Source organism: Neopelma chrysocephalum, unplaced genomic scaffold (assembly GCF_003984885.1).
Source record: "Neopelma chrysocephalum unplaced genomic scaffold, ASM398488v2 Primary Assembly neopelma1_65, whole genome shotgun sequence".
In the NCBI taxonomy this organism is placed as follows: Eukaryota; Metazoa; Chordata; class Aves; order Passeriformes; family Pipridae; genus Neopelma; species Neopelma chrysocephalum.
In genome coordinates, this window is record NW_020897722.1 from 8,143,289 (window position 1) to 8,161,668 (window position 18,380).

Here is an 18,380-nt window from a genome sequence, read left to right on the forward strand (position 1 = left end):
GGCCCGTGCGGCGGAGCGAGCGCCGGCAGCGGGGAGAGAGCGGGTCCATGGAGCACAACCACCTCCACCTCCACAACGGCTCCCTGCTGGCGCACCACCGCTATGGCTGCGGCTTGGGGTACGCACCTGTCGTCTACTACAGCCTCCTGCTCTGCCTCGGGCTGCCGGGTGAGTGCCGCGGGACGGGCGAGGCTGCGGGGCCCCGGCACCGCCCGCCGGAGCGGCTCCTGCCCGCTGTGCGGGGCGGGGCGGGATGAACGTCCTCGGGCTGCCCCGGGCGCGCTGCCTCCGTGTGCCCGGCGGGATGAACGCGGGCGCTTCGGGCAGCATCTCTCTCCCCGGGCAGCATCTCCCGCCCGGCGCGTTGCTGTCCCGGCGCTGCCTCCCTCTCTGGGGTTTGTCCCTGCCTGCCATCGCACTGCTGCTGCTGCGGCCGCTTTCCCACCCGGCCTCGGGCACCCTGACTTTGAACTTGACAATAGAGTCAGCCTGTCGTGAAGTTTCTTGTCATTATCAATTTGGCCATGTGAGTGCCAGAGCGGTACCGAGACGGCCGGGTCTGGTCCCCACCGATCGCGTGCCGGGCCAGCAGTAAGCACAAGTGTAGCTGCCGAGTTTTTCTGGTGCAAATCTCCGCCTTATTCCCTGGGCTTTAGGAGCAACATGCCAGCAGTACAGAACTTGGCTGGGGAAGGAGCACGCTGTCGGAATGTTAGCAGACAGTTGTCATACTCGTGAGCCCATCCCTGTGGCTGGTGGAGCAGGACAGTACTTATAAAGTCCAGTCTTGGGGTCAGTGCACTGCAATGCTGACACTGAGACCCCTGAATACAGGTACGGGGCTTGGAATAAAGTCCCAGCTCACAGGCACCAGCCTCCAGCCTGTGTAACTCTCAGAGAATTTTCCTACTTAAAAAGGGGACAAAGACAATACAGAGATACTGGAGATGAGAAAAGCTAGAGACACCTCAAATAGGGAGGGAAAGGATGTCTCAGTCTTGGGTGTGAACACCTGTGAGACACTGCTGCCAGCACACAGGTGCCCACAGCCCAAAATGTGCAGATGCTACATGAGCATCACATCAGCAGTACTGTCTCAGCTGAGACAAGGACTGAGCAGGTACCTCATCCCTAGGGGGCTGCCTGTGGCTGCCAGCGAGACACCTTGGCACGCAGGACCACCGAGAGCTGTTATAGTTACAGGTTGGGCTCCAGTGGGCAGAGCTTAACGCCTCCAACCTGAGAGTAACTTAAGAGCGATCCCAAGGACAGGCAGAATGAGTCGGGGAAAAGTTAGAGCAATCTCATGCACCAAGATGAACCGGTATTTTAAGGATGCCGAACAAGAGTTTGGTTGCTTCCTCGTACAGCTACATTTAAAGTGCCATGTGGAATGGCAAGCAGCAATAGTCTACAATTTCTAAATGTTTTGTTCACCTTAATTCCTTCTTCAAGCAATTAATTCATAGAAAAATTTTTAATCAGACATGAAGAGAAGCCTGCCTCTGAACAGCACACATGCAATTACCACTCTGCATATGAATTGATGTTCTTTGTGTTGTTTTGGGTTTTTTTCCCTTCCTGGCTTATAATTAAAGTTTGAACATTGGCTAATAGTTCAGAGAACTGGAAAGTTAAGTTCTGAATTTGCCCACAGAGGATGTAGAGCACAGGCAAGTGTCTGTGCTCCACAGCATCAACGAGTCTCAGCCCTGACCCAAAGAGACCCAGCCAGCAGGGATGAGGCGGTAGCTTCCTCTTCATTAATCCCTTAGGGGCTGCTTAGATGTCCATATGAAAAGCTCTGATTTTAACACCAGTCCCCTAGGAAATGTCCAAGACCCTCTGAAGATTATCAGGTGAAGAAGTAGTCATGAAGCAGTCTGTGGCTAAGCTTGCCTTTGTATGTCTCATACGGGGAAAGTCTTATGTGCATAGACAAGAAAAAAAATTTAATGAGCGTTCTGCACATACTTGCACCAGCTCCCTAAGGATACTGCATTGTAATTACAGACCTAGTGCTGTCATTCTAAGAACATGGTTAAAATCAGTACACGATCCAAATTAGCAATGGTGACATGCATTTCTCAAGGGATCAGACATCTGTTGATTAGAGCAGTGGCACCTGTGACAGTGCTCAACAGAACTAGCCAAAGCATTTGGTGGTGCAACACTGCTGAGTTCAGTGAGCTTATATCAGGTATGGATGTGCTCAGTGCACATGATCTGAGGATAACACTGGCACTAACACCCGAACTCATTGCACATGTACAGTATGTTGAATAAATGCACAGTATGCTGAGTGCCTGAGAAATTCATGATTCTCACCCTGAGACTGCACAGAGATGAGAACAAGCTAAATATGTTTAGGGGAAGACTCACACAGCCACACTTCATCAGGGATGGGTTGCAGGGCAAGAAAAGCGCTAAAAAGAGCTTTTCATGTTTTAATTTGAAAATTTTCTAACATTAGAAAGTTGTAAAGGTAGCAGACTTTATTGGCTGTTAGAAAAAGAACCCTGAAGTATGTGGGATCTTAATTTGCTTTGTGTGGTGCCAAGAATTTAAGAGAAACACTATCAAGGGTCTGTCCTCAAAAACAGCACTGGTGCAGTGTTTTGCTGAAATGGAAACAGTTAACTCATTGCCACAAATCTTGGAGAAAGACTGATAAGAGGAGAAACCAGTTAACTGTTTCTGCCTTTCCTGCTGTAGTGTCTGAAGGAAATTTCACTAACTCAACAACTCCACGTTGAGGCCAAGTGATGCCAGGCCTGACTGCATGCAGAGGAAGCATCCTTCCCCTCCCACCCATGTATAACCCCAGCACCTCAGCAGAGCCTGTTCTCAGCACTGGCTCCTTCTCCCTCTCAGTTCAACCAGGCACTAGAAAGTCTGTAAAAAACAGAGAGGAGAGAGAGCAAAGTGGACTCCCTTCACCCCTGCCCTGGTATTAGCACACAGAGGCAAGGGCCAGGCTGTGCCCTGCAAAGAGGGGCAACCACAGAGGCAGCACTACACCAACCTGTGTGGCTGGCACCACGCACAAAAGTGTTTACAGCTCTGCTGGGGAGGTCATGCCTTCCATCAGCTGGGGCAGGAGGCTGCTTCTTTTCCCTCTAAGCAGAGGCTGACAACACAGAGAGACAGTTTTTCAAAACTTTTTATGAGTGCACATGTGCAAAGATGTCCCACAAGTGTGCAGTTGTGCTACCGGGAGTGGTGTGCCTCAGGAGCAGGATGCATGGAACGAGGAGAAACTGCCAGTACAAGGGTGAGGAGGAGAGCAAGGCAGAGGCAGTGGAAGTAGGGTCATTCTCCTATTAGAGGAGAGGGTTTCTCATTTATGGAGCTGTTCTGCAGCCCCTGCTTTACTAACCCTGCACTCCCCTTGTCTGTCAGTCAGGGAGAACCTTTGAAGCACCTGCAGTTAATTGGGAAGCAAGAGAGGGACTGCAAAAAGTCTTAATGGAAGTATTTCTTGCTTTAGTGAGAGAAAATGCTAAAGAAGAGATGATGTTGGCTGTAGGGGAGGGAATAAATTGCTCTGTTTCAGTCCAGGAGGGGGCTGGTAAAGGTGAGAAAGCAAAGAGCAGCAGGTACCACTCGGTCTGTCCCTTTGTCAGGGAGAGCTGCGCAAAAGCAGCTGCACAGAATTGCTCCTGCTGTGGCCGGGCCACTGAACACTACCAGGAAGGTCAGGCACAGAAGCAACACTGCTTGCTACAGACACCTGGCTTTGACCTTAATTCCTGCTTCATGAGAAGACACAGCAGCAACAGGCTTGCCTTGCAGGCAGCCACCTTTTCCATTGGGAGTAGAGTGTATTGGTCCTGAAAGGACAGAGCAGCAGCATTTCCTAGACCAGAGTCTGGCCTGATCAATGTTCCCAGGGCTCATTTCCTTCTGACAATGCAAGAGGCAGAGTGAAATCTGGCTTTCCTAATGTGGGATCGCTGATTCCTCTTTGCTCCCCAGTCAGTTGCCTACCTTGCTTCTGGGGCTTTGGCTTCTGGGGTCATCACATCCCAGTGACACAAAGCACAGGCACGTACCCAGCAGCCTTACAGCATCCCCAGGAGGGGATGCCCCAGGGAAGAGCCACTCCAAACTTTGGGAGCCTGGTCCACAACTGTTTCTTTTATTTGTGCTTTAGGCTTTTACATAAAATCAGTCACAGATTCAGGACTTCACAAGCTTGGGAAAGCAGCTGGGACACACGTGGATGCTCTCAGCTGGGAGGGTACAGAGAGGTAGTGCTTGTGTCAGACCAGCTGCTGAACAAGGTGTTGTGGAGATGGGGACAACCCAGGTTATTCAAAGCCCAGCCATGCACAGAGTGCACTCAGAGGGCTCCATGCAGAGGGAGAGAAGCTGTAGTCCTGACCTGGAGGAACATGTCAGCTCAGCAGGGATGCCTAACTGTTTTAACACACTGTGAAGAGAAAGAGACGTGTTATGGACCTTCCCCTAACAAATAACAGACTGGCTGTCCTTGCTCAACAAGCCAGATGCTTCCCAGGGTGTTGAATTGACACACGGGTGCACTGTGCCCATGCAAACTGCAGTATAGCCACGGGAAAGCTGAAACAATGGAGAACTGGTCCTTCTGGAGCCTTGTCCTTGTGTAAAGTTTGGAATAAGGAGGCTACGTGGGAGGTGTGCATGCCAGGATCATCATCCTGGCAAGGCAGGTCCTGTCGGTGGGCTGAGCACCCCTGATCTAAGAGACCACCACCATGCAACAGCCCAGCTGTGTTCCCTCTGCTCCTTGGCATGAGTGGGGGAACGAGACCCAAGGAGTGTTGCCAATTCTGTGCTTACAGCTGCAACCCTGTTAGTACCACAGGAAGGGAGACAGGTAGCAACGTTTGTTGATGGCTAACGTGGCACATAATACCCAGCAAATACCAAAGCAGGCAGAAGGAAGGTGTACATACAGCACACAGCAGTATAGAAATGTCTGGCTCGGTTTGGATTCCTGCCATCTGCTGCCTAGTGTATTCTTTTGCAATCACAGTACAGGCTTCTGATTAAAGAGAGCATTTCTAGCACCTGAATAAATAGCCTTTCTCATAACAGCACACCTGAATAACAGAAGTGCTAAAGGAAGATTTGAAAATATGAGTGGGAGAATTGTTACATGTACAGTTATGACCTTGAAAAAACAGCACTCTTCAGCTGTTGCTCATTAGGTAGAGTTCACACAATGAATACGAACCAAACCCTCCTGAGACCTGATTCAGCCACTCTTTCATTCAAAGACCATACTTTCTCTGACTTAAAATCTGAATTGGATGCAAGGCCAGTACATTGCATCCTACTTAAAAGAGGAAAAATAAATTGCCAGAACTTTAGCTCAGCTGTTGGAACAACTGAAGGGCACTACAGCACATTTACAGTAGTACTACAGGACAGCGGGGAACAAAACTACTGCTAACATGCTTAAAATGAGTAATTTCCTATTGTAAAATGAATGCTTGTTCTGTAAGGAAAGAAGAATCATCTCGAAAAAGAATAAATTTATTCTGTTCCTGTACAGAACTGGTGACAGCAAGGTGTGCAGATAGGAGTGATTTAGTTTGGTCAGTACATCTGCAGACTGTGGCCACTAAAGACTCGCAGCCTGAAAGGCAGCATGTGGATGAACCCATGCTAATGCATGGATTGTGGAGAAGTTGATTCCACATTTCTGGATGCCACTACAGAGTACAACTTTTAGCTTTGGTTTTCTTCTGCCACGTCAGTAGGAAACAACGCTGTCAGGGCTGTAATGATAATGAGGTGCCATATTTGGGAGGCTCAGTAGACTATGAAGTGCACAACCTTGCATGGCAGGCTGCTAAAATGGATTGGGAAGGAAAAACTCCAGAGGAGATTTTTCCTTGAAATGACAACGACACATAAGAGAGAGCACAGCCAGTTTTCACGGTAGGTGGGTAATGCTGAGCCCCCAGTTGTGAAGAAGTCAAAACATTCAGAAACACTAGGCAGTCTAATATCCTGCTGTTCTTCATCCACTCCCTTATTTAGTTCTGTCCTCCTCATCCTCTTTCTGCTTCCTTCCGTAAAATGGGGGTGAATCAGCAGAAACAAGCCAGCAGGAGCAGGCCTTCATCCGCATACCACAAAACAATTTGCTGTAGGCAAACAAACAACACGGATATGTCCTGATGAGGTGCCCTCTGCTTTCACACACCAAGTGCAAAGCAATCCCTGTCCACAAAAGCTTTCACCTTCTGTTTCAGGTGGTCTTTTTGAGCCTATGATCTCTTTTCCCATTAGCTTTGAGACACCAGAAAAGGAAACAAAGCCAAAATTAACTCCTCGAGAACAGGAGACCTTACACACACATCCGCTTTCATTCTGCAGAATACAGAAAAGTACATAAGGATCCTAAACCACAATGTCTGGAGTGCTGTTGGTGCTGTTCTCAGAGTGACCTGATGGGAGAAGATGGTATTGGGTTGCCCCCCAGGACACCAGTATGGTTGTGCAGAGAGAATGAAGTAGAGGCAGCTAAGTAGGACTGGAATTCTAATTCAGAAGATGACAAAAAAAAGTTCTATCCCTTTATTCATGGAAGAGGAGAGAACCTTGCCTATTGAAACTGAACATCTTTTTCACTAATATTGTTCCCTTCTACCAACTGAAACAGAGAGTCTTGCAACAGTCATTTAACTTCTCCCTCTTTTCAATCATATGGACCATTGGCTAGTGCACAGACAGGTGCATAGAGGTTGCTTTTGGTTTCAAGACAAATTACCTGTCAGTCTGTTATATCAGACTAGGATATTTCTCAAATGTTTGTTCCCTCCAAGACTTGTTTTCTTCAATGTCCAGGCTAGCACACCAAAGAGTGATATATCTAGTGTGGATGCAGTATATTCTCTGTGGGGGGAATAAAGCCAAACTGCAATGGTTTTACATAGTCTGTAATTTCCTGCATATTGTGTAAAATTGGCGTAGTCTCTGAGAAAGCTTGGCCATGGGGTTTGCAAGCATGAGCTCCTATTGCATTAGCTAATGCTTTAGGAAGACATAAAGACTGGTTTATTTTAGCAAAACCACAATCAGAGGTAAAATCCTCTTAATTATTCATGTTCAGTAAAGAATTCATGCCAGTGCCCTTATGAAATCACATCCTCTCTCCATCCCAGTCATCCCATGAAACACCTTTGGCACCTGCCTCAGTGCTTTGGCGTTTGGAATCAAAAGGGTAGAATGGTTTTGTCACCCTCGAGCTCAAGTTACTCAGCTTGGGACCTCTTACGCTGTGCTGACAGCCCACATGTAGAACCCACAGACACCTGCCAGATGAGACACCTGAATTGCCTTGAAAATCTCTGTCTGCCCAGATATGTTGCATGAATAACCAAATTCCTTTTATGATTTCTGCATTATTTTGCAGATTGCTTTTTCTCTTCCCAGCATCAATTTCCATTGGAAAGCTTTACTGCTCTGGTAGCAGGATGCGAGGCTAGATTTTGAGATGTGCATTTTAGACATTTTTATCCTTGTGTGAGTGCCTCTAAGAAAGGCTTTGGGAAGGCAGGGGGGAATTCCTGAGAGTCATTAGAGACTTTCTGCGCTGTAGGCCCGGCTCAGGAAAGGCAGATGAAGAGGGTGAAGATGGCAAGAGGAGAACTAGATCCCTGTCACATTCATACACATGTGTCACCAGTGAGCACAAACCAGACCTTCCTGTGTCTTAGCCCAGTGTTCCTTCTTATACTGCAGAAATAGCCCTATTTTATAAAGACTGTGGAAAAACCATACTCCAATGGTCTAGGAAAGCCAAAAGCAGCAAAGTGTAATTACACCTTTCTGCCAGACAAAGCTACTGCACTCCAGCCTCAGTGGCTGGCAAGGCTCAAAGTGAATACCAGCCACTGGCATCTCCATGCCATTACTACATCTGTGGCCTCCAACAGCGAGGAAGTGCTTTTGCTGGATTAAAATCCTTCTCTGGCCTCCATGACCCACTGATGGCTAATGCCAGCTGCAGAGCAGAGTACCTCGTTCACTCCATCCTTCCCCAGAGCCGTCTCAGCTAATAAATGCTGTTAGTGAGAAAAATGGCCCCAGAGGCCAGATTTCCTTGTCAGAATCTGGCCTCTGGCACTAACTCGTTCATTCACTTGTGACTTGTAAGTGCAAGGCCATGCTATGTTTTCTCTGGCAGTGACTAACCCAGTCTCCTGCATATAAAAGGGAGTTCAGGTTGTCCTGGGCAGGAGCTTGGCCATCCTCTACCTCCAAGTTCTCTTTCGCCCTCAGAACTGGTGCGGTCTGTCCCTGCACGTGGGATTTCTAAGCACAAACCACATGAGAGCCTTCCTACAAGATATGAAACCTGCTCCAGTAGCAGTCCTACATCCACGCCTGCTGTAGTTTTTATGATGCTCATTTTTTTTGCTTTATATCCCCTTCCATCCCCATGGAGATAATGCAGGCACCAGCAGAAGGGGCTGACAGCTCTTCCCTCCTGGGGGTGCCTCGCTGTGAGCTGTTCGACAGCACTCAGACAATTGAACAGCAAATAAATCCATTTATTTTCAAAAATCAATCCTCACAGGAACTCCCAGGGAAGCAAAAACTTGTGTTGCACTAATTATATTCTATAAAGTATCTCTTTACGCTTCACAACAGTTTAAGGAAGGATCTCAGGATACGATAATAAAAGAGAAGAACAAATTGAGGTACATTTCACAGAGGCTGTCCCCATCTGCTCTAGTGCTGAGTTTGATCCATATTGGCTATAAGAGGAAAACATGGACCTGCTCTATCATTTTTAAGGGCAAACAGCATCCAGGGGTCATTTTCAAAGGCCACATAACCAGCTATAGCCAACTTTAGTAATAAACAAGTATTTAAATTGCCACAGCAATTCTGAGTTTCTTTTTAAATAATTCCTGTTACGTAGCACTTTCATCAGAAATCACCCCTTGTCATCAGCTTCCCCAGAGAGCTCCCACACAAAGTAAGGGCTAAATGCTATCCTTATCTCCAGCCTGGTAACTATTGGTGCATTAGTAACCGTGGTCAGATCTGGCTGCTGGACACGGTACCTGTTTACATTTGAATATTGCCTCCTAGTTTAGAGGAAATCATCTATTCCCATCAAGCCAAAACATCCCTTCTCACCGTGTATTTTTAGCATGTTTGTACTTCCATTCTCAGAGTTTCTAAATCTAAGCCCGAGGTGTTACTAACATATTTTCTAAAGCAACTTAAAATTTCCCATTTGTAAGCTGTCTCTCTGTGCTGGTCAGGTGACTAATGCTAGGCCTGCAGAGAAGTTTCATATATTGCACAATTATTTGCGGGGATCCTAGCAACAACTATCTTGGGTAAAAGATGTCCATTATATTCTGTGGCCTAATGTTTATCACACTCAGTGAGCGACACTCGTGGCTACTTCATTTAGGTGGTTTATAATACTGAACTGCTGAGCCACACAGCCAGCCTTGTCCCCAGCACCACAGCACTGCTGCTCGTGTTGTAATGGCTGTTACACTGCACAGGCTGCTGTGTTCGTGCAAAGTGCTCTCAATTTAAAAAACACCAAACCAGAAAGCCCAGAAATACGCCTATTTCTTCTTTACACAGATACAATCGCTCCTGCTTAAGCTCACGCGCAGTGGTGATAGTCAGTGAAAGGAGCTCCTTGAATCCCCTGCAAAAGCCATCCTTAGACACTATTTGAGAAATGACTGTAATCCATGAAATAAGAAGCTGGGGAAAAAACTGTGCCCTTAGGTCACAGGCACTGCTTTGAGGAGGCACAGAAGATTGCCTGGGCTCTGCAGCCATGGCAGCATGGCTTCGGTATGGGAAGTAAACCCAAGTCCACAGGAGAACCAAAGTTACTCGTAAAGGGAGATCCCTCTCAGACACATAGGACCTCCAATGGCGTGAATTTCAGTGCTCCAGTTTGTACTCAGAAGCTGATAAAGTCAGGGGAGATGTCAAAGGAGAGATGTGAGTGTCCCGTGATGAAGCCTGGCTGAGTTAGAAGGTTGCCGTATTTTGAGCAGTGTGGGCCAAAGGTATTTGGGTATCAGAGACCTTCAGACACTGTGCCTCAAAGGCATCCTCAGGCCTGAAAGGAAAGAATTGAGACTGCCATTTCATACAGTTGCTTCTAATCATCCGCCAACGGCACCTCAAGGCTTCAGCCAGCTAGTCCCTAATCAAGCCCTGGTTCTCAACCAGATATTTATAAATTCAGAATACTGCACTGCAGCAAGCGACGCTGGCATAAATTCCCATCTGTCATCCCCTAATCATCTCCCAGCACAGTGATCAATCTCTTTCAAATTCAAATGATCTTAACCACTTAGTATCTAGAAAAAACACAGCAAGAAATGGGCAGTGTACCTCCAGGACAATTTAGGGGTGCTGACCTCTCCAACAGCTGTAGCTCCACGTATGTTACAGTAGAGACAGATACTTTTCTATCTCCATCATCACCATCTCTGCCATAGTCCTCATCACACACTGCAGTATTAGTGCAAGAATTAGGGTCAGCCAGGTTAAAATATGGTTGCAAATACTGTTCCATCACATTTCACCCACAGTGGGTAATTTTTGCCCACAGGATAACAAGAGAGCAGGACTTACAGAGACACTGGCACAAGGACACAGTTGTTCACACAGAGCCGTGTGTGAACCATTTTCCATTTTACTGAGTTTTAGGCAGTGTTTGAGGACACACCAAGGACTAACTCAACGCTGGCTAGGAAATGGGTGAAGGACTGAGACATTCATAGCTCATCTACACTTTCCCTATACAGTATGCAGCAGGAAAAACACTCACAGACCCTGTGCTAAGACACTGTCACACTGGCAACTTTCTGCTGCACCCCTGTATATATCTGTTTTCACAAAGTAAGTGATGTTACTGTATTTCATATCATCCAGCCAGAAAAAGCTTGAATGTGATACCAGGGAAAGCATTTCCAGTACAAGATACAGTAACCCTTGCAGAAAAAATGGGATAGAGCTAGCATGTATTTTGTCAGATCAATTTTCTAATCCAGCTCACCAGGCAAGGCTTTGCTGGCCTTAGATGAATAACTTGCACTTCAGCACATGCTGTTACTTTCATGGCTGGTAACCCTGAGAGGCAGGGGCAGAGGGTACAGAGGAAAGGACTGATCATAAATTTGCTCCTGTAGCAAAACTGAGTGGGGTTAGCAGAAAGTGTGGGGAGCGGGCCTGGACGCAGCCTGGTTTCAGCATCCCTGCAGGAGCTGCTCTGACAGTCAGGCCAGAGTTACCAGCAGGGGCCAGTGTCTTCAGACATCCCCCTTGCTGCACGCTGGCTCCAGCTGCTGCCACTGGAATGAGTCAAATCCAGAGGATTTAAAGAGAAGATGTGCCCCATGGGTCACATCCAATATCTGAAGCCGAGCCAGTCAGTCTGTCTGGCCAAAACCAGCAGTGGCTGTGGAGCCATGATAAACACTCCAGCTCGAGGATTTCCTTGACAGTACATCACTCACTGCACCTCCAGGGCTCATCAGCAGGCACAACAGAGGCATTTCGTAAGCAAGTAAGTGAAAAATGACACAGCAGTTCTGACTATCACCTCTTGTCTCCCACGTCTGCTCTGAGCTGAAATCAATGCAGTTGCATTCCCATTAATGGAGGACAGAATCGGGAAAATTCCCCTGAAGGCAATTTGAGACAATACCTTGGAAAGATCATGCTGCCTTTTTTTTTTTTTTTATATAGGGAAGGAGTCAGTTGATTGTCATGTTTTGTTTAGTTTTGTTTCAAGTTACAAAATTAATACATTAAGTTAATACAAAAATAGGTGAGGGCTGGTGAGGGCTGTTAGTCAGGATCATTCACTCTGCTGCAGTTCATTTCCCTGGTGGCAGAAATCTGCTTCCAGACAGCAGGCTTTGAAGGCACTTGTGAAGGAGGAAGTTTTTTTCAGTGCCAAGGAAAACAGTTTTTAAAAAATGAGCATTTTCAGTTGTAGGACATGTGTCCTAAGTTATCGTTACCTTAATGTCAGCAACTTCCTTTCTCTCTGATTTAAAGGAATCCTTACAAGTATTGTTGATTTGTTTTGGGAAATCCATCAAAGCTGGCAGAAATGTTTGAAGCACTGAATGCACAGAAGAGGTGATTTATAGAACACTTAGGAAAGTATCAACTACAAACATTTGGCAGCCTCTTGTACAGTACACCAGAGCTCTGATTTTTAAGCACTACTTCAAGTATTATTCTAGCCAAGTGATACCAACTTCTGATGGGAACAATCCTGCCTGTCTCATTCCAGCCATACTGATAGTAGGAATAACAGAATTTTTTTTTTCCCACTTCAAGACTACACAGTAAGTTATAGTAAACAAGAGCAAGTAGTTAAAATTTGGCTGCACCTTAGTGCACCAGGGAAGCTCTCAAGGATTGCAAAGGCTGTTTATATTCATGGGGAGCTCTGCCTGGCCAGGGGCTGTAGGACTGATCCCTTATAGCACTGGTTCAAGAAGACATTAAAGTATATCTAAGTTTAACCAAAGCTTTAGAAAACTGAGGCAAACCAGACAGTGACAGAGCAGAGCAAAGACACTTCAGCACTTCACCACAATATTATTTAACTGTCATGCAGTACCTCTAGGTGACAGGTCTGTATTGTGGCCAGAGAGTTGGAAACAGATGCTTTTTGGGAAATTCAGGGATGTTTACACTCATGCTGAATCAGAACATCCATCATGTCTGATGTGACCAGCAGGATTTCATTTAAGGCTAAATTATATCACTTCAGAGGAAAAATGCCTTCCAGCTCAAGGAGTTCTAAAGGGCAGCTCTGGGTAATCAGGCAGGTCTTTGTGGAGCTGTCTGTCTCAGTGGTGGGAAGGGAGATGCTTCCCCAGAGCCCATGAGTAGGAGAGCAAGTCAGACAGGAATGACTGAATCACAGAAGAATCTCAGGAAGAGCTGAGGACACTTGTTTCCCTGAAAGTCCTTCTCTTGACTGGGATCCCACTCAGTCAAAACAGAATTACCTAATCCAGGTGGCTTTGATTTCAGTTCTAAAACATTCAGGTACCACAAGCTGGGACGAGGGACAAAATGTGTTTTTCTCCAGAGCCCACCCCACCCTTCTCATTTGTCCCTGGTTAAACAAAAAAGTGAAAAAAGCAAAGTGAGAGCCAAGGGAAAATGTGCATGTGAGTTATTAGCTTTTTTCTCCTACTACCCCTGCCTCTATGTGCATGGACAGGGGTCCCAGTATCCTCTGTTCAGGATGTGTATTCCACAGCTGAGAGCAGGGCCACATGCTCCTCCCATTGCAAGTTTCTCTGAGGGACCTGACTGTGGTGTTTCCTTTTGGCTTAAATTTAATAAAGGTGATCATGCTGTTAAGTGCTTGAGCAGCTCCAAACAAGCACTCAGAAAAGCTGGTGTTACATCTTAATAGCCTAACTTTGCGTTTCTTTCTCCACAGCAAACATCTTGACAGTCATCATCCTCTCCCAGCTTGTAGCTCGCAGGCAGAAGTCGTCCTATAACTATCTTCTAGCTCTAGCTGCTGCTGACATCCTGGTTCTCTTCTTCATCGTCTTTGTTGACTTCCTCATGGAAGACTTCATCTTAAACAAACAGATGCCTCAGGTACTGGACAAAATAATTGAGGTCTTGGAATTTTCTTCCATCCACACCTCCATTTGGATTACAGTTCCACTAACCATCGATAGGTACATAGCTGTGTGCCACCCGCTGAAGTATCACACAGTCTCCTACCCTGCTCGTACTCGAAAAGTCATAGTAAGTGTCTATGTCACCTGCTTTTTGACCAGCATTCCCTACTACTGGTGGCCCAATATTTGGATTGAAGACTACATAAGCACATCAATGCATCACGTCCTCATCTGGGTCCACTGCTTTACTGTTTACTTAGTGCCCTGCTCCATCTTCTTCATCCTGAATTCCATCATTGTGTACAAGCTGCGGCGAAAGAGCAATTTCCGACTGCGAGGGTACTCCACAGGGAAAACAACAGCCATTTTGTTTACTATAACTTCTATTTTTGCCATACTTTGGGCACCAAGAATCATCATGATATTGTATCACCTCTACGTGTCGCCTATAAACAACAGCTGGGTGGTACATATCGTGTCGGACATCGCCAATATGCTTGCACTGCTGAACACTGCAATTAATTTCTTCCTCTACTGTTTTATTAGCAAAAGATTTCGCACAATGGCAGCTGCCACACTGAAAGCCTTCTTTAAGTGTCAGAAGCAACCTGTGCAATTCTATACAAACCATAACTTTTCCATAACAAGCAGCCCTTGGATTTCCCCAGCCAACTCTCACTGCATCAAAATGCTTGTTTACCAGTATGATAAGAATGGAAAGCCTATAAAAATATCACCATGAAAAGGGCAATAGTTGGAGTTCCTGGGTGCAAGTTCCTTTCAAGTGGTTACATCTTCAGGATGTAATTTGCTGAAATGGCTGTTTTGAAGAGTGGTCATTTGATTTCATTTCCCTGGGAGACCAAGGGCAGAGCAGACTGTCAGGAAGGAACAGGAGCGCTTGATTTTAGAAGGAAAAGTGAGAAGGCAAAAGCCTCCATCTCTTATATAGCATTTTGAATATGCTTCAGAGTTCAAGTCTTAGTGTTCAGTCGCCCTCAAATGTTTTGCATCCCAGCATCAGTGCAGTCCAAAGTCATTGGAGGGGCGAAGCCACAGCAGTGTTTAATTACAACCTTTTAACACACAACAACAAAACCTTACTCGACTGTGTCGTTTGCTGTCGACAAAGTGAATGGATGCTTTTGTGTACTGTGGAAGGTGCCATTTCTGATGTGTGCACTTGCCAAAAATTATGTGTTGAATCTGACACAAAATGCCACCACACACAGTTTTGCTGTCAAGACCTTGTTGCAGGAGGCAGCATGTGAGACACAAGTGGTGACAAGCCCTTTTGTGGCTCACTTGAACAAGGCTCAAGGACCGATACAGTACCTGTTGCAGCTTTGGCACGGAAGGCAGTCTGCAAGTCGCCAATATTCATCTGTTTTAAATTGTTATTTAAGAATGTGACTGAGACAGGGGAGCTTGAGGGAGGGAGGGAAGTTTATAGAGCCAAGAACAAAAGCAGCATCTTTTCCCAACTATTTCAGTTATGGTGTCTAAGGACTTTCAAGTTTGAAACCAAGTCCTGCCTGATGCAGAGGTCCCACCGAAGCTGCTTCTGTGAGGTTTGGAGTGATCAGAGCCTTCAAGTTCCTTCTTAATCAATACAGATTCTCAGTTATCCTCCATGTTCATGCCTTTAGGGATTAACATATAAAAACCTCAACCTAAGCTTTTCTCCTGATGGATGATGTCATTCTGTTGCAGATTTGCCATTTAATTGTTAAAAACAATTATGAAAGAAATTTATTAAATACCCAACAGCAGTAAAAACATAAAAGCCTTAGTCTAAGCTGATCTAAGTATAACACTTACTTAAAGTAGGTTAGCTTCTTTTCCTTCACACTCAAAAAACAGCATCCCATCAATGCTGAGTGTAGAAAATAAGCAGAGATTTACAGGAAGGCTGAAAATGTACTTCTTTTAATTTCTTTCACTTTCAAATCTTTGCATGTGGTCTCGGAGCCACATACCACAACCTTTTTGTTCTATATTGGGCACTTAATGCAGCCTCACTGACATGAGAGCAGTGAAGGTATATGGTGAACACAAGCACAGTGTGGTCAGTGGACACAGCAGCTCCTCAGTAAGTACCTTGGTGCTAGCACTGCATTTGTGCCTGTGTCCATCCCCAATGCCAGCAGAGAGCTTATGGTGCATCAGGGACTAACACAGAGGGGTCCTTTCAGAAGGGATCCAATCAATCCCACTATGGTGGGATCTGAGGGCTGAAAGCATCTCTCTAAAACCCTTGGATGGCTCAGCTTTGGTGCATTTTCCCTAAGAAACACCAAGTCTACAAAAGTCTTGGACAACAGCCTGGTTCCCTTCTGCCACACAGGGTGGGCTTGCACAACACCTCGTACTGGCATTCTGCAAGAGCTAAACTCACAAACCCAAGCACAGAAGAGAAGGGCAGCAGAAGGCACAAGGTAGGAAAATCAAGTGCCCAGGCAAGGGCTGGCTCTTGCATGGAGGGGTGTTCTCAGGAGAGATCGAGGCTGCTCAGTTTGGTCCAGATGCCCAGGGCCTTGGGGAGCACACACCCCCCAGTCCTCTCCCACTGGCAGAGTGTTTGGGAGAGCTGCTCAGCACTCCTCTTGAGGTGCTCAGGCACCCCAAGGACCACACTGGTCAGAGCAAGGAGAGGGGCACGTCTGGGGAAAGGGGGGGCTGAGAGCAAAAGCTGATGCTTTCCACCTTCACCCACCAAGGGGATGGTGCCCACCTAAACATCCCCAAAGGGAAATGAAGAGCCTCTCATCTGTCAGCTCTTTGCCCTTGTGATCTCAAAGCTTCACCCTTGCAATAATAAGTGCAAAAGGGATGCTGAGCCTTGCTGTATTTTTCACGGAAAGGTTAAAATTATTGCTTCCTTTAGTGGTATTTTACAGAAATTCAGTTTTGTGGCCATCCCTTCTGCCCTCCTCTCACAAACCTCTCTCTGGTCTTTGTCAGTTGATAGTAACCAAAGTTACCTTATGGAAAAGGTACTGCACGTCTCATTTTGGGAAAACACTGTATTTATAACTTATTTTTATTCTACATTTGTTATGAGGAATGCTTGTCTGAGTTACATGTGAATGAGTCTGAAGTGCAATATCTATATAGATAAGTGGTTCATTTTTGAGAATGTATCTATGGGGAAAAAAACCTATTTATACAAGAATTTCACTGTTCTACTTAATATAATAGTAACCTTTAAGAAAATAGTGAATGTTTAGGGCTTTTATTTATTAAAAAAATTCAATTAAGTGCATGGCATATGCTGCCATTCACATGCTGTGATTTATTAATTTTTGTAGCATAATGGTTATCCTGCAAACTATCAGTGTTGTCTGATCTTTTCTGTCCTGATAATGTATTTTTGTAAATGACCATATTTAAAAACAAAAATCTCTGTGTATATTTTATTTCCCCATGAAAAATAACCCATTCAATTCTTGTAACTTATTTGGAAAAACTCACAATACTTTTCCATATCATTTTAGAAATGACAAGGTGCAATTTTCACGTACAGTGGATTGGTCATTTCACTTCTGATAATATAGGGCTTTAAAAGCTTACTTCCAAAGCCCTTTGAAGTCAAAGGGAAGGTTGCTAGTGGGTTTTGTGGTTGGTTTTTCAAATCCCCATCATTTTAGGAGGGCTTTGGATCAAGCTGTATCCTGTTAACAGACATTCAAAGCCAGTTTGGATAATAAAGCCTTGACTTTTTAGTCTGCCATATGGGAGCTGCTGTTGATAATACTTGCCTTATTTTTGGTTGTGTGAAGCATTTTGCAATGACTGTTGCTAACTAGCCAATGTCTTGCTGTATTATTTGTACCTCCTAATTTGCCAGTAGTAAAAAAAACTTAACCAAGCACATATAGTGTCATTATTTAGGGAAAAAGTATCCTGGAGACAAAACCATCTTTGTTGTGGAGATGGTCTTTTGTACTCTAATTTATATTTCAAATGTCTACAATTATTAAAAATAAGCTGTGAATGGACAGTTTTACAGTTACTTATAGGTATACATCCTTGAAGACCACAGCTAGGAACAAAATACTTTTTAGATGAGTTGCTGGTATATAAAATCATGGGACCTATCAGCTATTTAAATTGTGAATATTGATATTTTCATAAGTAGACAATATCTTGTGTTTGACAAACTTGTTTGTATTATAATAAATTATGAGATGGTGCATAACTAACTATTGTATGTAAAGCTATTGTTTGATTTATGGATTCTTATGATATATTTCTGATTTACAGATACTTATGATACACTGCAAGTAAGACCAACCCTTGGCAACCACAGTCTAGATTATGGGTGTTTGTTTCCTGAAAAAAAACCCTGAAATGGAAGATGTATAAATTATTACAGGCCCGATTCTTCATTTTGAACCAGAGACCAAGGTGTTCTAAGTTAAGTCAAAGTCAATGAATATCAGTGGAAAGTTGGACCTGAAAATGCTGCCACCTGTCCAAACAGGTGTGATACCAGAAAATCAGGATGATACCCCTGGTCTGTGCAAGTGGTGGGATACCCAGACAGTCAGGCCCGGGATAGCAGAACATGTAACCTTAATTCCCACCATGACAATGGCATAGGCTGCCCTGCAGATGGGCTGAATTCAGTCACAGGAGCTGTAGCAAATAGGAGAAATGGTAGTTTGATTCAAACTGGCGAACAAAATGAGATATTAACAAGGAAATACTCCCAGT

At 45.2% G+C, this 18,380-nt stretch overlaps 1 protein-coding gene across 1 annotated transcript; it reads left to right on the forward strand.

Moving 5' to 3' along the window:
* The first annotated feature begins 22 nt into the window (after nucleotides 1-22).
* On the forward strand, nucleotides 23-17,849 carry GPR139 (G protein-coupled receptor 139). Its single transcript, XM_027683918.1, has 2 exons — nucleotides 23-168; nucleotides 13,469-17,849. The coding sequence occupies exons 1-2, from the start codon at nucleotides 48-50 to the stop codon at nucleotides 14,401-14,403; spliced, it is 1,056 nt and encodes a 351-aa protein (XP_027539719.1). The 5' UTR covers nucleotides 23-47; the 3' UTR covers nucleotides 14,404-17,849.
* The last annotated feature ends 531 nt before the right edge of the window (nucleotides 17,850-18,380 follow it).

Coding starts and splice junctions, on each gene's coding strand:
- GPR139 (XM_027683918.1), top strand. CDS start 48: ATGGAGCACAACCACCTCCACCTCCACAACGGCTCCCTGCTGGCGCAC. Junction 169..13,468: donor GCTCTGCCTCGGGCTGCCGG/GTGAGTGCCGCG, acceptor CTTTCTCCACAG/CAAACATCTTGACAGTCATC.